Source organism: Engystomops pustulosus, chromosome 2 (assembly GCF_040894005.1).
Source record: "Engystomops pustulosus chromosome 2, aEngPut4.maternal, whole genome shotgun sequence".
In the NCBI taxonomy this organism is placed as follows: Eukaryota; Metazoa; Chordata; class Amphibia; order Anura; family Leptodactylidae; genus Engystomops; species Engystomops pustulosus.
Window position 1 is genome coordinate 249,808,783 of NC_092412.1, and position 26,047 is coordinate 249,834,829.

General features: G+C 43.0%; 1 protein-coding gene across 5 annotated transcripts in view; it reads right to left on the reverse strand.

Annotated features, from left to right (window-relative positions):
* Positions 1-26,047, reverse strand: part of DSCAM (DS cell adhesion molecule) — a 336,141-nt gene that overhangs the window by 257,508 nt on the left and 52,586 nt on the right. For all 5 annotated transcript variants that reach the window (XM_072138796.1, XM_072138794.1, XM_072138795.1 and 2 more), the window contains exons 2-3: positions 4,699-5,016; positions 3,555-3,692 (exon numbers count right to left, since the gene is read on the reverse strand). In XM_072138796.1, coding sequence (XP_071994897.1) covers positions 3,555-3,692; positions 4,699-5,016 — 456 coding nt within the window. The remainder of the gene's footprint in view (positions 1-3,554; positions 3,693-4,698; positions 5,017-26,047) is intronic.

Here is a 26,047-nt window from a genome sequence, read left to right on the forward strand (position 1 = left end):
GATGTGTAACACTGCTCCCTATGTCTAGTGATGTGTAACACTGCTCCCTATGTCTAGTGATGTATAACACTGCTCCCTATGTCTAGCGACGTGTAACACTGCTCCCTATGTCTAGTGATGTGTAACACTGCTCCCTATGTCTAGTGATGTGTAACACTGCTCCCTATGTCTAGTGATGTGTAACACTGCTCCCTATGTCTAGTGATGTGTAACACTGCTCCCTATGTCTAGTGATGTGTAACACTGCTCCCTATGTCTAGCGACTTATAACACCGCTCCCTATGTCTAGTGATGTGTAACACTGCTCCCTATGTCTAGCGACGTGTAACACTGCTCCCTATGTCTAGCGACGTGTAACACTGCTCCCTATGTCTAGCGACGTGTAACACTGCTCCCTATGTCTAGCGACGTGTAACACTGCTCCCTATGTCTAGCGACGTGTAACACTGCTCCCTATGTCTAGCGACGTGTAACACTGCTCCCTATGTCTAGCGACGTGTAACACTGCTCCCTATGTCTAGCGACGTGTAACACTGCTCCCTATGTCTAGCGACGTGTAACACTGCTCCCTATGTCTAGCGACGTGTAACACTGCTCCCTATGTCTAGCGACGTGTAACACTGCTCCCTATGTCTAGTGATGTAACCTGGATGTCACAGCGCCACATGTGTCCACAGGTTGTGTGTGGTATTGCAGCACTTTCCCATTCAATTAAAGGGGCGGGCCCAGATTTCTATGTTATCAGTGGGGGTTCGGTCATTGGGATCCCATTGATCATGAAGACGGAGACCCTGCTTTCACCACGTCGATGAACTCCACATATTTCCAAATTAGAGGCTCTTATTTCCCCTACACCTGGTCCTTGTCTGGCTCCGTGCTGTAAGACCACCCACTTTAAGGATGAATTCACAAGCCCCAACCCTAACCCAAAATTTGAGTGATTTTGTCACCAGATTTTAGCCTAATACACTACCAGCCCCCTCACACAGGAGATGAAATGCAATTTCTTGAAAGTTCTCTTTTATGTGAAAACTCACCGTTTACCTATAGAAAATCTCTTCCAAAGTAACATGCAAATTAACTGAGAAGAGTCATGTTTCGCCTGAGATGGGTCAAGTTTAGTAGCTGCAGGGGAAGCGTCATTTGAGACATCTTATTTTCTGTTCTGTAGCACCTAGAAACATGGCACTGGTGTCATGTTAAAGATAAAAATCTCATCTTTCAGACTCCTGTGTGTACCTCCAGTTATGTAGCCCACAGACCCTCATGTGATCTGAAAGATGAGATTCTTGGCTTTTGATATGACACCAGCAGTATGTTTCTTTATGCTATAGAACTGAATATACGGTTCTGAATGACAGTCCTGCTGCAGCCTGTAAAGTTGACCCATCTCAGGAAAAATATGACTCTTCTCAGCTCATTGTAACAAGAGGGAATTCTAGGAAGGAGATTTCATTCCCTACCTGTCCCATCTATGTCCTGCTCATAATTGGCTATAATCTGTAGGACAATATTCAACATCTGATCTAGCCTCTAATCTCTCATCCAGAGCCTCCTGGTGCACAACCACAATACCAAACTACAGCACAGTGAAGACTAGCATACATCCGCATCTCATTATTTTCTTCAAGGTTATCTCTCCGGATCTTGTATTTCCACACGTCGTTCACCTGTGCCCCAACAGAAAACACAATTTCCATCATTTTCTGTGTATTTTATATTGTATCTGCAGGAATAACCCCTTCTAGAACTCTCCTTGTTGCCTAGCAACTGGACATTATCGGAAGCCGCCATCATCTCACAATTCAGACCAAACAATCAGAGCTCCGCATTGTGACTTGTGCTGCCGCAGGAGTGAAGCCACCGCCGGGCAGGTAACAATCACTGCGAGAGACATCAATGGCGCAAACTACAACAATAATGTTATGTTACATCCCAGATAGAGACGATAATGCAGGAACCTGTGACATCATAGAGAATACAGCCAATCCCTGCACTGCTAGGACTGTATGACATCATAGAGAATGCAGCCAATCCCTGCACTGCTAGGACTGTATGACATCACAGAGAATGCAGCCAATCCCTGCACTGCTAGGACTGTATGACATCATAGAGAATGCAGCCAATCCCTGCACTGCTAGGATACTATGACATCATAGAGAATCCAGCCAATCCCTGCACTGCTAGGACTGTATGACATCATAGAGAATCCAGCCAATCCCTGCACTGCTATGACTGTATGACATCATAGAGATTACAGCCAATCCCTGCACTACTAGGACTGTATGACATCACAGAGAATGCAGCCTATCCCTGCACTACTAGGACTGTATGACATCATAGAGAATACAGCCAATCCCTGCACTGCTAGGATACTATGACATCATAGAGAATCCAGCCAATCCCTGCACTACTAGGACTGTATGACATCACAGAGAATGCAGCCAATCCCTGCACTACTAGGACTGTATGACATCATAGAGAATACAGCCAATCCCTGCACTACTAGGACTGTATGACATCATAGAGAATGCAGCCAATCCCTGCACTGCTAGGACTGTATGACATCATAGAGAATGCAGCCAATCCCTGCACTACTAGGACTGTATGACATCATAGAGAATACAGCCAATCCCTGCACTGCTAGGACTGTATGACATCATAGAGAATCCAGCCAATCCCTGCACTACTAGGACTGTATGACATCACAGAGAATGCAGCCTATCCCTGCACTACTAGGACTGTATGACATCATAGAGAATCCAGCCAATCCCTGCACTACTAGGACTGTATGACATCACAGAGAATGCAGCCAATCCCTGCACTACTAGGACTGTATGACATCATAGAGAATACAGCCAATCCCTGCACTACTAGGACTGTATGACATCATAGAGAATGCAGCCAATCCCTGCACTGCTAGGACTGTATGACATCATAGAGAATCCAGCCAATCCCTGCACTACTAGGACTGTATGACATCATAGAGAATACAGCCAATCCCTGCACTGCTAGGACTGTATGACATCATAGAGAATCCAGCCAATCCCTGCACTACTAGGACTGTATGACATCACAGAGAATGCAGCCTATCCCTGCACTACTAGGACTGTATGACATCATAGAGAATCCAGCCAATCCCTGCACTACTAGGACTGTATGACATCACAGAGAATGCAGCCAATCCCTGCACTACTAGGACTGTATGACATCATAGAGAATACAGCCAATCCCTGCACTACTAGGACTGTATGACATCATAGAGAATGCAGCCAATCCCTGCACTGCTAGGACTGTATGACATCATAGAGAATACAGCCAATCCCTGCACCAGTGCTTAATGACATCACCAAGACATGTATCCAATGTATTCAGCCAACACTGAAAATGACAACCACGCCCAACACAAACAGCAAAATAAAGACATAAACAGGAAGTATAATAACTGTAGGAGACAAGCGCAGTCACCGATGTCCTCAGCATCGACGTATGAGGCCAAAGGCTCAACAATTTGCTCGCATCTCCGAAAGCAGAAGACATGAAAGAGCACCTACCTGAGACAAGTGAGACTGTGTCCTTCTCCCATGAGACGTAGGCCTCCACCGGGGAGGAAATAATGCACTTGAAAACTGCTGCTCCGCCTCTCATGGCTTTCTGGTCCTCCACGCGGACCGTATAGGCTTCCCGTAAAACTGAGCGCAAAGCAAAGAAATCTCAGAATTAGTCATTAGTAGTCAGAGGCACCTGGACAGAGGGCACATAGAAGGTTTTTAAAATTTTTCTTTTGGGTCACTTTAACTCCCAATATGGTAAGATGAAGTATAGGTTCAAAATGGCCGCCCTGTTTACTATTTTAAAAATTAAAAAAATAACTGCAGTAAAAACAGCAGAAGCCCAATACTCCTCCTTGACAGTCTTACATCTAGCATCTGCGGCTGAAATTTTACACATGACACAATCCCCTTAAAGGGAACCTGTCATCAGCAATTGATTTAGTAAACCAATACCAGAATATTGTCAGGTAGCGTAACATCTTCTAGTTTTTGTTTTTTCATGTTCCAGTCTGGTGGCATAACCCAATAAATCTACTATGAAGTGAGATGTAAATTGGCTGTATAAAGTCAAGGAGGCGGAGAGTTCAACACTGAAGTCAAGCTCTCTCTTTCTCAGAAGCCCCCATCACTGTAATTAATGGTCCTACATCCAGAGACATCACTAATCAGATCTCCTGAGGTCAATCACAGAGGAGGAGGCGTTCAGAGCTTGACTTCAGTGTTGAACTCTCCTCCTCCTTGACTTTATACTGGCGAGCACTGAACGCTTCCTCCTCTGTGATTGACATCATGCATCAGACCTCAGGAGATCTGATTAGTGATGTCTCTGTATGTAGGACCGCCAATTACAGTGATGGGGGCTTCTGAGAAAGAGAGAGCTTGACTTCAGTGTTAAAATCTCCGCCTCCTTGACTTTATACATCCAATTTACATCTCATTTCAAAGTTGATTTTCTGAACAATGTCACCGCACTGGGTTATGAAAGAAACGCGATCTGGAAAGTGTTTAGCTGTTTGGCAACAGGCGGGTAGAGGTTTATTAGGCCAATTTCTGATGACAGGTTCCCTTTAAAAAAAAAATTAAATATAAAAAATATTAAAATTATTTAAAAAATATTTTTTTATAATTTTTTTTGTATACTTACTGGCCTTAATGTGGACATCCTGACTCCGGATTTTCCCTGAAGGGTTTTCAGCTGTGCAATAATAAGTATTATCGTGGATTAGGTTATTAAAGCTTGAAGGAGTGAAGGGGAAGATTTGGAGAGTGCCATTAGGGTGGACGTGGCGGATCCCCGGGACATCGTAGATCTCCTCGCCCGTTGCTAGGTACCATCTGAGCGTCACACGGGGGACTCCTTCTGCAGGACACGGTACCAACGCCCCCGTGGTGCTAGCAAATACTACCTCTTGCAGAGATGCATTGATAAAATACAAGCTGGCGTGTAGATCTTCACTAGAAACTGCAAGAGAAGGAGAAACAGAACACTTTTCAGGCCATTTTTACCTTAAAGGGGTTGTCCAAAAGTAAAAAAAAAACACATTCATGTAAAAACAGCGCCACAGTTGTCTACAGGTCATCTGTGGTATTGCAGGTGGCATTACAATCAAAGTTCTTCCTTAATTTCTGATGAAGACGCAGTTTTTTCCCTTGTAAAAATTTTTTACAGGTTTTTATATATTAACATTTTGCTAATTTATGCAAAAATGTAATTATTATGATAATTTCCTTTAAATTGAGGCGGGGCTTATATACATATATATAATATATATATAATATATTATATTATTATATTATTTTTATAGTTTTTATGACAAATAAAAATCCAATTAACAGAGAGAACTGAGATATACTCACAGCCGACACAAGCTAAATACAAAAACGTAAATCTTTATTAACATATAAGCAGAACATATCAGACAAACATCTAAAACCCTTAAAACCGTATATAATAATATATGTAATGTATGTAAATAAAAGCCCTTCACCATCTGAAAATGGCTACCGGCTCTGCCATTCTTCAATTTTTATGAATTTTAGACCTTTCATGCTGATTTGAAAATTTAAAGGGCATATCCACATTTTTGCCGCTCGTGCTAAATTTCTAGAGGATTGTCTACAAAGCAAATTACTAATATACTTTCATTAGCAAAAATGCTCGGCTTGGCCGCGGAGGCCATTTAAAATCGGCTTTTTAAATGAAAAATCAATGCGGTTTCTATGTCCCTTTACTAAATGTAGCCTGGATAAATACATGGGTAGGTCTGCAACTCAACCCCTGACATGAACTATGTAAGATTTGTGGTCCGTGGGGGAGAGGGACAAGCAGACAAGCAGGTTTCCTATTGTGAGAATTAAAAAATAACTAAAAAAAACATAGATTGGCACCAAAAATTTCAAGAAATTTTAGCTGGGCTCTGCTTTTTTTTATCTCTATGATGGGAACAATTCTTACCAGAACCTCTATGTTATCTAGAATAAGTAAAACAGAACCACAACAGCGCCACTACAGGTGGAATATGATATTGCAACTTCACCCATTTCACATCAATGGATCCAAGGTGCAATTCCAGACCCAAACTGTTGTGGCGCTGTATCTGAAGGAAGCAGCCATGTTCTATTCCCCTATCACTGGAATCCCTTGTATGTATAGAGTCAGACAGAGTCACCTCTGCTACATCCGCACATCCCCCGCCAGTGACGACTTAGTGGAGAATGCAGTACCTGACTAATCAGGTTAATTTACCATACAACAGGCCATAACTGCTGCTCATCAATACCTATTGATCGATACCAGATGGGCCCTGAAGAAGAGCGCAGATTTATGGCCCGGCAGGTGCCCCAGGGGCCTCTATCCCTGCTGATAGCAGGTTATATTGTACATCTCTTGCGGTATTACATGGCGCTGTATAGCACTATTACCTGGGCACTACAAGGCAGGGTTATGGCTCTCTGTGCCATTGTTTTATTATTGCTTACTCTTGGCAGTCACTCCCGTAACCTCATACAAAACTGAGCGCCCCCTATGGTTCTATTAAACACAGAGGGTCACATTTATCATACGGTGGCGCTCAGTGCTCCAGCATATAGTGGGGGGCTCTGGTCTCTTGCCAGCCAGCTCTCTTACTAGAGAGAGCTCTTTAGGCCCAGCTCTCACCACATGAGGAGCTCTTAGGCCCAAGCCTTGCTACTGAGCACAAGCTCTTAGTGCTGAGCTCTCACCTCATGACCAGGTCTGCACCTAGCACAGACCTGAGGAGATCATCTATCACAGCATATACAGAGAGATAGTGTGATACACCTTCAGTGTCACACACAGAACACCCAGGACAAAGCTGCAGCTTCCATATCTGGACACAGCTACATCCCAGCCTGCACCTACTACCAGGCTGGTGATCCAACTCCTGAGGATCACTCTCCATGACCACTCCAGTAATCTGTACAGAATCGTATGGCCCGTTGCCTGCATTTGTTCGAATAAAGAATTGTAAGTTATTTTTGCACAATGTTGCCTCCGTCTGGTCCCTGCTGCGGCTGTATCACCATCAAGGGCTCCCTCATCCACCACCCAGGGACACATACTACAGACTCTAAGGGTTGCCCCAGGGAGAACCAGTACCACAGCCTCTCCCTCCATCATTTCTTGCCAACACCACCTGCTGGAGACCTGCCAGGCTGTAGGACAGCCCTCCGGTCCCCATACCGAGCACCGTGACATGAGCGTGCCTAGGCCGCAACCGCCAGCCACTCAGGTACTGCGGGCCCCGGCTGCCTCAAGGCCCCAAAAAAAGGCTGGGCCCCAGTGGGGGATGTTGCAGATGAAAGATAGATAGATATTAGATAGATAGATAATTGATAGATGATAGATAGACGTTGACTTGCCACCTACTTTTTGTGTTATTACCTGGGATATCACAACCTTTGTACAGCGCTGTAGAGATTGTTGGTCCATAAACCTGAGCAGTAGATAAGTTTGTGTCTGCACTTGTCTGGTGTGAAAAGCACTTTACAGGTTTTTCCCAATAATCAGCGGACGACACCAGAAATACAAAAAGACCAGGCAAAGGTCACTGCACATACGAGAGAAGTCGGGGGTCACACTGCAAATAGAAACGTCAAATGATGCGCGAGTCATTTACCGAGAGTGAACATGGGAGTCTCTAATGGATGGGGGGGGGGAGGACGTCTCGGGGAACGCCGCTCTTAGCATCTAAAAAAGATGCACTTCACATATATGTGTCACGACCTATAGCCCGCTGGAGGGATCCATAGGGAATATGTCCTAGGCTTGATTCAATACCTTGTGACAAGAGCCCTGATGAAGGGCACCAGCAGATCACGCAAACCTCCGGGTAGGAAGGTGGTAATGGACGCCTGGTATGGGTTGGCTTCAGGAGAGCCCTCCACCAGATCTGGAATTCATAAACTAGAGTGACTTTTATTTCAGTGATTATATATACGGCTGATCCACACAAGAACTGGATACTACCGAGTCTACGAAGATAAAATTGTTGTGTTGTTGCCGTAATGAGAAGAACGTTTGAAGGTTACCCCTTGTTGAGGGCTATGATAACGTGAGGACCTCTCCTCTGCCCCTTGAACTCCCTCACTGCATCCACCTAACCGGCACTACCCCCACATGAGATCCCGCTCAGATTTGTCATTGAGGGATGTACTCAATTGGTGGGTGACAACGTCTCTGGTCCACACAGTGGTGGCCATGTTGGTGGTCATCCTGTTCGTCTATCCAAAGGGCAACTCAAGGATAGTGAGAAGTCTACGTGGAATAAAATTTATAGAAATGAGAATGGACATAATCAGTCTTGCTGAAAATTGTGTATAATTGTACCCAACGTCCACAACCCCGCTACCTGCAGCATAACCAATTGGTAAACCCCCCCCAGCAGGTTCACACTCCGTAATATCCCCCCATAGACCTTATTATATTTATACGCTCAGTCACTTCTCCTGTCAAAAACTAATATCAGATCAGTCTGACAACAAAGTCTCCCTCCAGCAAAACGAGGCTGCCGAACATCCTAAAAGCCTCCAACTATTCTGCCCTTCATTAACTTGCCCTTCACTGTTCTAGTAGGATTCACATCAACCGTCCTCTTCTACAGAAACTCACTGGTACACAAGAAGATAAACCGGGTAATGCTAATGGGTTAATCTCTTGTTGGTTCAGTTACTTCCAAACATCCATTGGACTAAAAGGAAAACCAACCCTGGTGGTCAGTTAAGACAAAAACAGCAACAAAAATGTAGCAAGAGCTACATCTAAGTAGACTTTGGATACATGGGTGAGGGTCCCAGTGGTAGAATGATTGATCGGGACACAGAGATACACTATAGACCTTGGAGCTTTGGATGGACCTAGTAGCAACCCGGCTAATGGAGCAATAAGACCACGACCTTCGATGTTTAACCAGAACAAGTTATCCCTCTAAACTAGACCAAATATTTGATAGTAAAGTGTTAACAAGTTGTTGACCAGTATAAGTATAGGAGGGCTACCAGTTCTGAATGACCCAAGTGTCTGATAGTAGACCTTGAGGCTCAATGGTGATCCCGGTACCAGCAAGCTGGATGATAGATACCTGGGGGCCTGATTTATATAAAGAAGTCTATGAGGAACATTGAATACATCCATGTAAACTGGGCCTAATGGGTTATGACAAAGAGTTTACAACAAATTATCTTGACGTTGATGGTGGAATAATCAACCAAAAAACTTAAAACCCAAAAGTGAATAGACCTAAAGACTCAAGTGCCTCATACTAGATCTGAGAGCTCGGAGGATGATTCAACCTGAAGACCCAAGACCCTACAGTAGTTGTTGATTTAGAGGCCATTAATTAAGAGAACCGCTTTGTTCTGGCTCAGATATACAAGAATACACCAATTCTGGATCTTACAATGTTTGAATTTAACTGGGCATCCAATGCTTACAATTCTGCCGGAGATAAATTAGTGACGGCGTCTGTAGACATTTCCAACTTGCACCATCACCATTACTTTCATGGCCCAATGAAGTACAAGGAGATTCTCTGGGGGGGTCTCTGGGTCTACCAAAACGTGTGCTGAGGAAAACCCAACTTGAAGGTTACTTATAGGTTGTCTATTTGTTTATTTGTTAGGGTTTGATCAAGAGACTTTCCTCTGTTGGGCCTTAAGACCACCAGCCCATCGCTATCTAAAGTAGATGTAACTGTGCCATGAATGGGCATCACTCGGTGGCTGTCACGGCCCAATCCGTTGGCAGTTTTGCAGGTGTCAGAATAAAAAAAAATTCCTGATATTTTTGTTCGCAGCTTGGAATAAAACGTGCATCCACTCAAACAATCCCACGTCTTAAATACATGAAAAGAGCCCTTGTCGCTAATAAGGAACAAATTAGCACTTATTTAACAAAAGTCACAAAAATAAGGATGGAGCGAGACAGTAAGACGGCTGTGTAGTCGAGCGCTAATCAGTTCGTCAACGCTAATGAAGCACTTATGTCCTATCTGTAGAAATGTAGATTCCCGAAGAAAAGCTTCCTCCATAAATAAAAATGAGATGAAAGCCTCCATTGTTGGGGGGGGGGGGAGAAAATTGTGGGCCTTATATTCTTCAGACATTATCTGGGGCTGGGAATGTAAAGAGCGGAGCTCCCTACAATGCAGGATATTATCCGGCTTTCTTTAGCACAGCTGCAAGGAGCGGTTCCACCCTCCCGCCTCGGCTGGCGAGATGTTCCTCAAAACCCTATGAAGGAAAGTCTTCTGCAGCCAAACACAGAACATCTCTAACATGGGGATGTATCCGCGCCGATCCAGCTGGCCGTAGCTTCCCAAGAGTCTCTCTGCTCCACAGAGTCCCCCTGTTCTGGTAAACACAATTTTGGATCAATATGAATGTGGAGAACGTGGGAAGCAATGGGTTTAAAGCCTCGATGAAATGGTGGTCATGGCGCTAGGTCAAGCAAATCGGAAAATGTTAGCACTTATTTCGCCCCAGTGTTGGGGACACCTTTAATTGAGATAAAGTTCCACTGACCCTTCAATAATTAAAAGTCAGCTGTGATCTGTAAGGAGTCCATCTGTAGACTTCCATGGACAACACCAACAAGGTGAATCAAGGGGGAACGGCCTACAAGACTTCAGTGGAAACTACCTACAAGAGAACTTCATGGAGCACCGGTCCTCAACCGCAAGACCAGGACCGGGTCTTCCACGGCTCATCGTTTGAAGACCCCTGGTCTACAGGACTTCATGGTAAATGACTATAGGACTTCAGGAACAACCGTCAACAGGACTTTTGGAGCAACCATCTATGGAACTTTTGGGACATGGAGCTTCAGGGATAACCGTAATAATTCCTTTATTTATATAGCGCACACAGTTCACACAGCGCTACACAGAGCTCGCCAAATCGGTCTTGAATATAAGTCCCATATAATGAAATATAAAGCAAGTCGAGCAGGCACGCCTGTTGTCCAAGTTATATGGATAGGATCAAAGGACTTTCAGTTCCTCTATTTTCTGAATACTGTAGGTTCCTCAGTAAACAGACATTTACCCCCTGTCCTGATGATCACTTTACACGCAGTCCCCTACTTAAGGACACCCAACTTACAGACGACCCCTAGTTAAAGACGGACCCCTGGTGAAGCTCTCTGGATGCTTTACTATGGTCCCAGACTGCAATGATCAGCTGTAAGGTGTCTGTAATGAAGCTTTATTGATAATCCTTGGTCCCATTACAGCGAAAAATTTTGAAACTCCAATTGTCACTCGGGCAAAAAAAAAAAAAATTGCCTCGAACTACAAATATAAAATATACAGTTTCAACTTGCATACAAATTCAACTTAAGAACAAACCTTTTGGAACCTATCTTGTACGTAACCCGGGGACTGCCTGTATCATATGGTACGCTTTTGAGAACAGGGCCTTACCTTCTACTGTTGGCATTGATGATTCTGTTATTCCTCTTTATTATAATTGGAGGGTGCACATTACTGCACATTCTCTCTTATGGTGGAAGGAGAAGTATCTAGGTTTTTTTTTTCTCATGGGTCGTATAGAAGCTGCACGGGCTGCTCAGTGGTGATCAAGCTGAAGGCAAGAAGACGCTTCCTCCTCTGATCTCGAATCAAAGCCATTGTATAAAAGAGATTGTACAGTGGAAACTTTAGATCTAAAAATATTATTTACACCTACAGGCACTAAAATGTGATGGAAAAATATAAAAAATACAGGAAAACATAAAGGACACCTTTTATTATGGAAAGAAATTGGAACTTTTTCACATATATATTTAAAAGTAATTATATACCCTCAATATACAAGAATATAACTATTATAATACTGCCCCCTATGTACAGGAATATAACTACTATAATACTGCCCCCTATGTACAGGAATATAACTACTATAATACTGCCCCCTATGTACAAGAATATAACTACTATAATACTGCTCCCTATGTACAAGAATATAACTACTATAATACTGCCCCCTATGTACAAGAATATAACTACTATAATACTGCCCCCTATGTACAAGAATATAACTACTATAATACTGCCCCCTATGTACAAGAATATAACTACTATAATACTGCCCCCTATGTACAAGAATATAACTACTATAATACTGCCCCCTATGTACAGGAATATAACTACTATAATACTGCCCCCTATGTACAAGAATATAACTACTATAATACTGCCCCCTATGTACAAGAATATAACTACTATAATACTGCCCCCTATGTACAAGAATATAACTACTATAATACTGCCCCCTTTGTACAGGAATATAACTACTATAATACTGCCCCCTATGTACAGGAATATAACTACTATAATACTGCCTCCTATGTACAGGAATATAACTACTATAATACTGCTCCCTATGTACAAGAATATAACTACTATAATACTGCCTCCTATGTACAGGAATATAACTACTATAATACTGCCTCCTATGTACAGGAATATAACTACTATAATACTGCCCCCTATGTACAAGAATATAACTACTATAATACTGCCCCCTATGTACAAGAATATAACTACTATAATACTGCCCCCTATGTACAAGAATATAACTACTATAATACTGCCCCCTATGTACAGGAATATAACTACTATAATACTGCCCCCTATGTACAGGAATATAACTACTCTAATACTGCCCCCTATGTACAAGAATATAACTACTATAATACTGCCCCCTATGTACAGGAATATAACCACTATAATACTGCCCCCTATGTACAGGAATATAACTACTATAATACTGCCCCCTATGTACAGGAATATAACTACTATAATACTGCCCCCTATGTACAGGAATATAACTACTATATTACTGCCCCCTATGTACAGGAATATAACTACTATAATACTGCCCCCTATGTACAGGAATATAACTACTATAATACTGCCCCCTATGTACAAGAATATAACTATTATAATACTGCCCCCTATGTACAGGAATATAACTACTATAATACTGCCCCCTATGTACAAGAATATAACTACTATAATACTGCCCCCTATGTACAAGAATATAACTACTATAATACTGCCCCCTATGTACAAGAATATAACTACTATAATACTGCCCCCTATGTACAAGAATATAACTACTATAATACTGCCCCTATGTACAAGAATATAACTACTATAATACTGCCCCCTATGTACAGGAATATAACTACTATAATACTGCCCCCTATGTACAAGAATATAACTACTATAATACTGCCCCCTATGTACAGGAATATAACTACTATAATACTGCCCTCTATGTACAAGAATATAACTACTATAACACTGCCCCCTATGTACAGGAATATAACTACTATGATACTGCCCCCTATGTACAAGAATATAACTACTATAATACTGCCCCCTATGTACAAGAATATAACTACTATAATACTGCCCCCTATGTACAGGAATATAACTACTATATTACTGCTCCCTATGTACAAGAATATAACTACTATAATACTGCCCCCTATGTACAAGAATATAACTACTATAATACTGCCCCCTATGTACAAGAATATAACTACTATAATACTGCCCCCTATGTACAGGAATATAACTACTATAATACTGCTCCCTATGTACAGGAATATAACTACTATAATACTGCCCCCTATGTACAAGAATATAACTACTATAATACTGCCCCCTATGTACAAGAATATAACTACTATAATACTGCCCCCTATGTACAGGAATATAACTACTATATTACTGCTCCCTATGTACAAGAATATAACTACTATAATACTGCCCCTATGTACAAGAATATAACTACTATAATACTGCCGCCTATGTACAAGAATATAACTACTATAATTCTGCCCCCTATGTACAAGAATATAACTGCTATAATACTGCCCCCTATGTACAAGAATATAACTACTATAATACTGCCCCTATGTACAAGAATATAACTACTATAATACTGCCCCCTATGTACAAGAATATAACTACTATAATACTGCCCCCTGTGTACAAGAATATAACTACTATAATACTGCCCCCTATGTACAAGAATATAACTACTATAATACTGCCCCCTATGTACAGGAATATAACTACTATAATACTGCCCCCCATGTACAAGAATATAACTACTATAATACTGCCCCCTATGTACAAGAATATAACTACTATAATACTGCCCCCTATGTACAAGAATATAACTACTATAATACTGCCCCCTATGTACAGGAATATAACTACTATAATACTGCCCCATATGTACAGGAATATAACTACTATAATACTGCCCCTATGTACAGGAATATAACTACTATCATACCGCCCCCTATGTACAAGAATATAACTACTATAATACTGCCCCCTATGTACAAGAATATAACTACTATAATACTGCCCCCTATGTACAAGAATATAACTACTATAATACTGCCCCCTATGTACAGGAATATAACTACTATAATACTTTCTCCTATGTACAAGACTATAACTACTATAATACTGCCCCCTATGTACAAGAATATAACTACTATAATACTGCCCCCTGTGTACAAGAATATAACTACTATAATACTGCCCCCTATGTACAAGAATATAACTACTATAATACTGCCCCCTATGTACAAGAATATAACTACTATAATACTGCCCCCTATGTACAAGAATATAACTACTATAATACTGCCCCCTATGTACAGGAATATAACTACTATAATACTGCCCCATATGTACAGGAATATAACTACTATAATACTGCCCCTATGTACAGGAATATAACTACTATCATACCGCCCCCTATGTACAAGAATATAACTACTATAATACTGCCCCCTATGTACAAGAATATAACTACTATAATACTGCCCCCTATGTACAAGAATATAACTACTATAATACTGCCCCCTATGTACAGGAATATAACTACTATAATACTGCCCCCTATGTACAGGAATATAACTACTATAATACCGCCCCCTATGTACAAGAATATAACTACTATAATACTGCCCCCTATGTACAAGAATATAACTACTATAATACTGCCCCCTATGTACAAGAATATAACTACTATAATACTGCTCAGAAATCTTTCCAGAATATTTCTATGATTTGCTTACATCCTTTTCCCTGTATATCGCCCTCTGTTGTTGGCCAGGTAGTTATTAGTGCAGATGGCGGCTCCTGACCTCGCTGATGTTGTACATTGGTTTATCACCCGCTGTTTGGCTGCCAGCACTACGAGAACCTGGCTCTATTCCTGGAGCGAGTTGCGCCAGTTTCCTATGATAGATCCTGCTCCGCGCTCTGATCAAAATGTCGTTTTACAAAGTGAAACAGACAGAAGAATCACCTTCAGCTAAATATTTACAAGCCAGACATTTTTTTTGGCAAGTGATTTGTAAGGAAGCGCCTCCAGCGCAATCACTGCGGTACACCTCGCCATCTGACGAAACCGCGTCTACGCTTCGTATCATCCAACTCTAAATATGGAGCCTTCATCTCACAGATGCTGCGCAATAAACAAGGTCCTCAAAGGTAAGTGGCCAATGGAGAACCACAGTGAGTATGAGGGTGATCACATTTATAGTAATTCTCACACCAGGTATTGGGCCGGAGGTTGGTAGTTCCAGAGGGGGGGGGGGGGGATCACAGTCACTAACTGGTTAATCCTGAGGGGTAAGTAGGCTGGGGTAAATGTTTGATCAGAGTGAAAGAACACGGGATGCAGGAGAGACAATCCAACAGGCAGACCAAAGGCTTAGATCACCTGAACATGACCGTTACATCCATCCATAGAGGCACACTCCTCTTCACCGTTGCTTCTTTAGTATTGTATTTTTTCCTGTCCCAATGTCTCTAGTGCCGACCCACAAGTTGTGACCCGGCAGCCAAAATACACACAGAGGCTCAGGCACTGCTTGAATTTTGTTAAAAAGGAGCCCAAATGTCCACTTTGTTGCAGCACAAATCCTTAAAGGGGGTTTCCAGTAAATCAGGATATCACCAACTGGTAGATCATGGACCCGCACCGACCACAAGAATTGGGTTTTATGTCTTATGTTTAATTCAACAACAAAACTGTACAGACTGATTGAATTGGGGGATGCAGGACCCCCATCCTATTGTCATTGAGGTCACAGTATTTTTTAAACAATCTAGCAGAACTCCTTTTCATTTTCATGATCATAGAAGGTCCGACTAGTCAGACTCCCACCAATAGTTGGAAAGGGGGTAGGTTTTAAACATAGTTGAACTCCTTTTAACCTTGAGTGAATAAAAAGTGCAATGTATAATGAACATGTAGTTCTGAGTATCACCTGCGGAGGCGCTGCAGGGAAACAGCAACATTACAGCGACATTCTCCACAGATGACAATGACTCCTCAGGACTTTTTCGGACTTTTTCCAAGAACTTTTTCTGATCAGCAAATCATTAACAAAACCAAGTAGATACCATCTAACAGGGTAAATTTTGAAATATATAATACATCCGATCCGAGACATATCGGGGACTTCTCATAAGATGACATCTCGGTTACCGTTCTCCTTACAGGGTGTGATGTAGCTAAATAACACAATACAGAAGATTTACACTATCAAGTGCGATGAGTCCTTTCCGTTTGTGCGACCAATCACATCGTAAAAATTCCATCTGTTCTCACAAATAAAGTTACTTTATTTGAAACTCCAAATCTGCCAGCACTTGCCATCGTTGTTATACCACAAAGCATGGCAAATTGGTCCCAGTCCCCATGGGGCTCACAATCTAATCAACCTACCAGTATGTTTTGGAGTGTGGGAGGAAACTGGAGGACCGTGAGGAAACCCATGCAAACACAGAGAGAACATACAAAGTCTTTGCAGATGTTGACCCTGGGTGGGACTAGAACCCAGGACTCCAGCGCTGCAAAGCAGAAGTGCTAACCACTCAGCCACCGTGCTGCCCATCTTGGGACCCTTATGTAAAATCTATAACCGCCCACAAGTCCATATGGACCTGGTGGTTTAGTGTCCCAAATTGCCCTGTAAGATTTCTTATGTGGGCGCGTGAAAAACGTAAACATTTATTCCCTCGGCGTGTGCACATTCCATCAAGTGAAGCCGATGTAGTACCGTGCATGCGCAATGAAGCCGAGGTATTACCCTGGCTTAACTTGCTGCATTGTGAGAGGAGGCACCGGCGCAGGATCTTCACATGTCAGTTTGATGTTCCTCTTTGCACTCACATCTAGCTGAGGAAAGCCTACAGCCACACCTACAGCCCTCATACAGGTCAATTTGAGATCATAAACAGGTTCGTATGGACCTTTAGTGGGTTTAGGATCGATCAGATAAGTCTTCTTTAAGGGCCAAAGTGTCAGAGAGGATCAGCTCAGAAACGGAAGATCCTCTTAACACGGTAATAGAAGACTTAGAAGACTACCCAATTTAGAGACTACTTGGGTCTATTTCCTAGAGGTTTATGGATGGTGGACCCCGAGAATTATCAAGAAACCTCAGTAAGACACCGCCCACACCTACCTAGTACCATGTATTGGCAGTAGCGTCTTCTAATGTGGCACCAGTTGCATCGGCTTACACAACGGGCTTTACCCATAACGTAAGTTTATGGTATGAAAATTTGGTGGAGCAGGCATCAATGGGCTTCCTGCTATGCCATTTGGAGGAAAACTATGTATTAGGGGGCCCAGACTTTACCCTTCCTGCCTCTGCACCCCTAATGCCTGTTCCCCAGTTTCAGACTCTATAACAATAGACAAAGAAAAGCAAATGTTTAACTGTAACACCAACCCTATTGTCTACAGAGCGGCACGCAGGGTCTCCTGGCACATCACCCGGCACCCGGCACAATTAGGGGTTAGTTAATAAGATCCTTCCTGCCGGTGTACGCCCCGTATACCTCTCTGATATATAACGCTGCTGTCAGAGACTGTGCAGAGAGGAGACAAGTACATATTAAAATCTCGGAGCCGCTCGTCTTCTATTGTACATGAACAAAAGACGATGAAAATGAAAAGAGAGAACTGGCAGCCGCAACGGGCACGGGGGAGGGCGTAGCCGATCCTAAAATCATTCACTGCAGGGCAGGAGGACCAAACAATCACATCCTAACCCGTCTGTCATATGGATAGTCTAGATGGTGAGCATGTCCTGCCGAGTCAGTAGGTCTACCCAGTATGACCCCATCAATACTAGATGGGGTGGGGTCGGACATCTTCACTGATATCCTGATACAAGAGGATAACAATGGCCTCTTAATGTTCCTCATTATTTACCAAGTTCAGCGCCGTGTAGAGGATTTGTATCATACTGCAGCATTAGGATGGTGCCGAACTACAGAGAACCGGGCACAGACACCACCCATTGTGTGCAGCTTTATAACTGGGGCCAAGAAGCTTCAAAAACGATCCGGTCTTGTCTCTTATGTCTTCGAGGGACCTCAAGCACGAGGTGGCTGGTTGGAAACATGGACCTTATGTTTGATAAATGTCTTCTAGATCCTAGGGAACAAGGTTGTTGAGCCACTGGGACACTGATCTGGTTTGACATTTGATCACTTGTATGGGTGGTACCAAAGACCTCCCTGGTTCTTACCCTAATATAGTTGTCTGGACTTCTGGGAGGTCACCGGGCCACTACCTCTTGATGTGGTCCCAAGGCTAAGAGACATTGATATTGAAGCACCAGAGGTCATCGGGTAGAGCTTAAAGTCAGGCAGGTGGTTGTTGAGCCACTAGGACACTGATTTGGTTTGACCTCTGATCATTTGTATGGGTGATATACCAAAGACCTCCCTGGTTCTTACCCTAATATAGTTGTCTGGACTTCTGGGAGGTCACCAGGCTACTACCTCTTGATGTGGTCCCAATATAAATGACTGCTGCCCGAAGGCGAGGAGACATTGATACTGAAGCACCAGAGGTCATCAGGTAGAGCTCAAGGTCATGCAGGTGGAATCTAAGAAGAGGTCATCATAAGAGATCAGCAGGTCAAGGCCAAAAACAATAGCAAAGATGGGAAACAAGGCAAAGTCATATCAAGGAAAACAAAGAAAACACTTCGTGAAGGTGCCATATAGAATTAGGAGTCACTATGGATTGGTGAGATGCAGGAGAGTAGGTGAAATCTGTCCCCTCGAGAAGCCCTAAGAGCCGTGCACATGTCCTAAGAAGAGTGGGAAGTGGGACGGCTGGTAACCGCCTCTCGGAGCTGAGCTGACCGGGGAGTGTAGAGGGTTTACCGGTCCTCTAATGGACCATCCATGAGGCAAGTTGAGCCTCTTGCCTCAGGCGGCACCAGGGAGGAGCATCAGGGGCGGAGTTACCTGCTATAAAGAAGGACCAGACACCAAAAAATAGTGTCTCCTCGCATCCGATGTCAGCACGGGGGAGAGACACTGCATGGAGACCCCACTTACTAGAGAATAAGCTGATATATCACTACTGGAGGGGGCGGAGGGGGCGCCAGTCTATATCTTGCCTCAGGCAGCATCAGGGAGGAGCTTCGGGGGCGCAGTCACCTGCTATAAACCAGGACCAGACACCTTCTATATCTCGCCTCAGGCAGCAGAGAGTTTAGGTTCATCCCTGTGCAGGACCCAACTACTTACGGAGAGCTGATGCTTCCTAAAATTGTTCCGAAAATAACCCCCCCGCATCTAGAAGCTGTGATGTGATGTTTTGTACATATTTTTTATTCTTGGTGCGATCACGTCCTGGCAGGTATAACGAGCGCCGGCGTGTGATGGGATAATTAGCGGCGCACCATATGCCGGGTGACGCGGGTTTTCCTCGCCTCCTACACGCGCCAGATATAAACGCAGCCTGCGAGATGTTTACACGGAGAGAAGATAATCCGGCTACTGCGAGGGAAACATTTCATCGCTTCATAAATTACTAAATAGTTTTTGGAAGGTCCATGTCCTCATCCCTCAGCCAAAAGATAAGAGAGGACGTTCCAACTAAGAAAGGGTTACATGGGGGATGGGAGGAGGAGCAACGTCATGTACATAGTCATATAGTCCTCCGTCAGCTCATGCTGGGGGTTGTAGTGCTCTATGTATACAGTATAATAGATTGTATCCTGGTCATGTCCAGTGTCAGGTCATGTTGGGGGTTGTAGTGCTCTATGTATAGAGTATAATAGATTGTATTCCGTCCATGTCCAGTGTCAGGTCATGTTGGGGGTTGTAGTGCTCTATGTATACAGTATAATAGATTGTATTCTGGTCATGTCCAGTATCAGGTCATGTTGGGGGTTGTAGTTCTCTATGTGTACAGTATAATAGATTGTATTCTGGTCATGTCCAGTGTCAGGCCATGTTGGGGGTTGTAGTGCTCTATGTATAGAGTATAATAGATTGTATTCTGGTCATGTCCAGTGTCAGGCCATGTTGGGGGTTGTAGTGCTCTATGTACAGAGTATAATAGATTGTATACTGGTAATGTCCAGTGTCAGGTCATGTTGGGGGTTGTAGTGCTCTATGTACAGAGTATAATAGATTGTATTCTGGTCATGTCCAGTGTCAGGCATGTTGGGGGTTGTAGTGCTCTATGTATAGAGTATAATAGATTGTATTCTGTCATGTCCAGTGGCAGGTCATGTTGGGGGTTGTAGTGCTCTATGTATAGAGTATAATAGATTGTATTCTGGTCATGTCCAGTGTCAGGCATGTTGGGGGTTGTAGTGCTCTATGTATAGAGTATAATAGATTGTATTCTGGTCCAGTGTCAGGTCATGCTGGGGGTTGTAGTGCTCTATGTATACAGTATAATAGATTGTATTCTGGTCATGTCCAGTGTCAGGGCATGTTGGGGGTTGTAGTGCTCTATGTATAGAGTATAATAGATTGTATTCTGGTCATGTCCAGTGTCAGGTCATGCTGGGGGTTGTAGTGCTCTATGTATAGAGTATAATAGATTGTATTCTGGTCATGTCCAGTGTCAGGTCATGTTGGGGGTTGTAGTGCTCTATGTATACAGTATAATAGATTGTATTCTGGTCATGTCCAGTGTCAGGTCATGTTGGGGGTTGTAGTGCTCTATGTATAGAGTATATTAGATTGTGTTCTGGTCCGGTGTCAGGTCATGTTGGGGGTTGTAGTGCTCTATGTATACAGTATAATAGATTGTATTCTGGTCATGTCCAGTGTCAGCTCATGTTGGGGGTTGTAGTGCTCTATGTATAGAGTATAATAGATTGTATTCTGGTCATGTCCAGTGTCAGGTCATGTTGGGGGTTGTAGTGCTCTATGTATAGAGTATAATAGATTATATTCTGGTCATGTCCAGTGTCAGGTCATGTTGGGGGTTGTAGTGCTCTATGTATAGAGTATAATAGATTGTATTCTGGTCCGGTGTCAGGTCATGTTGGGGGTTGTAGTGCTCTATGTATACAGTATAATAGATTGTGTTCTGGTCCAGTGTCAGGTCATGTTGGGGGTTGTAGTACTCTATGTATAGAGTATAATAGATTGTATTCTGGTCATGTCCAGTGTCAGGTCATGTTGGGGGTTGTAGTGCTCTATGTATACAGTATAATAGATTGTGTTCTGGTCCAGTGTCAGGTCATGTTGGGGGTTGTAGTACTCTATGTATAGAGTATAATAGATTGTATTCTGGTCATGTCCAGTGTCAGGTCATGTTGGAGGTTGTAGTTCTCTATGTATACAGTATAATAGATTGTATTCTGGTCATGTCCAGTGTCAGGTCATGTTGGGGGTTGTAGTTCTCTATGTATAGAGTATAATAGATTGTATTCTGGTCATGTCCAGTGTCAGGTCATGTTGGGGGTTGTAGTTCTCTATGTATAGAGTATAATAGATTGTATTCTGGTCATGTCCAGTGTCAGGTCATGTTGGGGGTTGTAGTTCTCTATGTATAGAGTATAATAGGTTGTATTCTGGTTATATTGGGGTACATGACTGCGCTAGTAGTATAATATATGTCTAATATTCCTGTTCATGTCCCAGTTTCCCTGGAATCGCTGTCAGTCTGGATGGGACTTTGCGGTGACAGTCTTTTTACATTCCTGTCACTCTCCTTGTTATTATTTTTGCATATCTTACATTGGCGCTGTAGTTTTAGCTCCTGTTACACAATACGGAGATGCTAAGGATGTGCGGCGCTTTGATCCGCCGTCTCCGCTGCCGGGTTTACAAGTTGCTCATTTGCGCACCGGCAGCGGCGAGTCCTGTGGAGGTGCCTTGTGTTAACATTTGTTTTCCCATTCACTCATTTACACATCTGGTTGAAGAGATCTCAGCAGTCGCGGGGAGAAGACACAACCATGTGATATCCGGGCGCCCGGCGCTATAAACGCTCTTCTGATCTGCGCTCTCGTACGATATTAGAAGTGATTCCGACAAGACTCGCGTCCTACATCCGACACAGAGACAAAGAAAACAAAGAATCTCACCGTGGATTTGATTAATAGATCAAAATACAATGTATTCCTAATACTAATTTATTTCGGAATAGTAGGTCCATCTACAAACCTAGTAATGAATTAATGTAACTATAGAAGTCCCAGCGGTCACAACTGCTGCTATACTATAAGCCATGGACCACAACCCTCTGTACAGCATTGTGATCTTCTTTGACTGCTAACAAGTTAAGCATCATAAATCCTTCAGCCTCACTCTGTGCACTGAGAGTTAGGACAAAAGATGCCGGCTATGTCGACCCTCCTCTTAAGAGATCATTAACCTTCTAATGTCAGTAGTAATGGCAGACTTGTATATGGTTAACAGGGGCGTCACTTGAGGGGTTCAGAGGGTTCGGTCGCAACCGGGCCCAAAAGGTTTAGGGAGCCCATAAGTCAAGTGCTATATACCATACATTATAGTTAGGGGCCTTGCACAGACTTTGCACTGGGCCATTAGCTTCGAGTTACACCACTGATAGTTAAGTACCTGAAGCTAAAGAGAACTGTGCAGCTGCAGGGGTTACACTATTCTCCTATTACTCAGCACATTCAGAGAAGACGTCAACTGGAACATTATCGCTGTATACAGATGGTAAACACATAGTATTATTAAACTTGTGCCCTGAGGCCTGTGAGACTTTAGATACACTACTGAATATAGGGTTGTCTGGAGTCAAAAAGCACCAATAATAGTTTCCGGGACAATCCGGAGATCACAATCGATAGATCTCATTGACTTTGATTTGTGTCTTAAGGGTAAAGATTATAAGGCCAGCGTGAATAGAGCCTTATTTCAGCAGATATAAGAAACCCAACAAAACTTACTACTCCTATTATATCTACATCTACGGGGTAATCGTATAAATTGATATATATATATATATACATTGAGGCCCCTTTAAGGCTCAAAGACTCTCGCTGTGGTCCAGCCAATATCTTCTAGATGCCAAACCTCTTGGTTAAGACTTACCCCTTCAAAGAGTGTTAAGACCCCCAATAATCTGCAGCAATCTATGGAGAAATGAGGTTATAAGTGTTCACTTTCCCTATAGCACCCCCACAGGGGACTTCAAGTATTGCATCTGTTCTATTCAACTGGGTTGTCTGTGTAATGCAGGACTTGTTGGGTCCTCCACAGACACTCCACAAAGAGCCCTCTGTCCCACATACACTAGTAAGCTTAAAAATAAAAACACAACTCCCTCTGATAGGACTGATGCTCCAGTTACATCTACACGACTTGTATCTTATTTTACCTGAATTTCACATTTTTATAGGACGGCTCCACATACATTGAGTCAATCCCCTGTAATCAGAGCAGTCCAGCTCCGGGGGCTGTAGCCGCAGAGATCTGTCCTCTATTAACCGCGGTGTTAGCTACAATTAAAATCCCGCCTGCGATAAGCAGATATAGATAAACACATTTTACGCTCCAATTCTCATCATAGGATTTATCCCCCGGGGGCCTAGAACCTGTGAGCGTATGGAAGGGCTGAGTCCCAGGGCAGACAAAATCTATGTCATGATCTCTCTCCAGATCTGCCCGGATCCTGCACTATGTAAACAGGCTCGAAAATCAGGTTACACTGTATTAAAGGGGATTTAACGCTACGAACTCCCTATATTATATATTCAGCATTATTAGAGCATTTTTCATTAGATTGTTTTTAAAGGGGAAGTTTAAAAAAAGACCATATCATAATGTAGGGGCTACTATGCAGATTTTCTTTATAGTCCCTACAGTTGCTGAGATATCAGTCCCAGTATCTGACACTATAATCCTCTCCACTGTCAGAGAGGAGGCCCTTGAGCAGAGGAGGGGGGTGTGTGTTATGAGTATAAGAGAAGATGAGTGTAAGAGAAGATTAGCATATCACACGCCTCCTCCTCTGCTCCAGCTCCTCTCTCTGACAGTGGAGAGGATTATATTGGTCAGATACTGGGACTGATAGCTCAGTACACTTGGGAGCTAGAAAGAAAATTCAAAGCGCCACAGAATAAGTGTAGCATCCTCTATATTATGATATGTTCATCATTGTGTGTGTGGGGTGATGAAATGTCCTCTTTAAAGGGCATCTTTAAGGTACAAAATACCTCTCAAAACAACAACACAGCCATGTAGGGGGCACCTATAGGAGCAGAAACACACCTTCATGGCCACAAACTAATGAAACAGTGCAGAGATAATAATCATTTTACAGATATGCAAATTAGACTTCAAGTGCACCAGGGGCGGGGCCCAACTTGTGTTAATTGCCTACAAACAGCTGCATGTGTTCAAGATCTCCTCTGAAATTGTCTTTCCTGTATTGGTGGACATATTTAGCCTCACAGCTATGTATAGGCAAATCTTAGCAAAACTTGGGCCTGCCCCCAGTGCACTTCAGACTGATTTGCATATCCAAATAAAGATGATTATCTCTGCGTTGCTTCATCGGTTTGTGGCCATTAAGGTGTCCTTCCGATCCTATTAAAGAGCCCTACACTGTGGTTCTATCGGTTTTGAAGGCGTTTTGGACCTCAAAGATTCCCTTGAAAGTAGTAGTTCATCAGCAATGGTGGGACTACCCCTTTAATTATGCAGACTGTATTCACTTTGATGTGATAATTATTAGGAAAGACACCATACACCAACAATATAACGTTAGTCAATGACTAAATGCTACAGAGTGTCCCCCCGCACGACGGCGGAGGATTTCCATGAGCCGTGAATTTGCATCTGATTTACTAATAGAGTTTGTTTCCCTAATTGCGTGTGTTACCACTTAATTCCACAACATTTCCTTAAAACCTTGAAGGCTAAACCGAGCTGAAACGTCTAATTGGTCTAATTTCTCAGGCTTTGAAGCATTCGAGTGCAAATAAGTGATACCTTTAAATTATTTATTTGTCCCATTTATAATTAAGGAGGCTCTTGGCACGTTGCTTAGCGAGGAGAGTGTGCCAGGCAGGTGTATGCATGGCTGAGCACATCGCCACGCGCGTCCCGGCATGCTGTCCTCGGGAGGTACACGCAGACTATCTACTAAACTAAGCGACGCCTGGGGGTGGGGGATGGGAGAGGGGTCTGTGTATGTAAACAAGCCGGAGCTTGTGCTGCAGGGGGAGGAGCAGAAGCCTGGACCAATGATCAGACAGAGGGTGTGTCTTAGACAACCACACTCTCCCTGTAGAACAGAGGGGTCAAACTAATTTTCCCCCGGGGGCCACATCAGCCTTGTGGTTGCCCTAAAAGAGCCAAATGCATTAGTGTATAAATGTATTTATTCCTTGTAGTTACATTTATACCGTATTATTATTACAAGCAGCCTTTTGAGGGCAACCACAAAGCAGAACATATTATTAAATAACCAGAGACACCAGCATGGCCTCTTCAGTAGCCAATAGTCACAGTGCCTCCCACACAGCAGCCAATAGTCATAGTCCCATCACAGTGCCCCCACACTGTAGAAAATAGTCACAATACCCCTTTTAGTTAATATAATACCCTAATAGTGACAGTGTCAACCAGTAGACAACAGTGTCAATGCCCTCAGTAGTCACAATGCCACTTTTT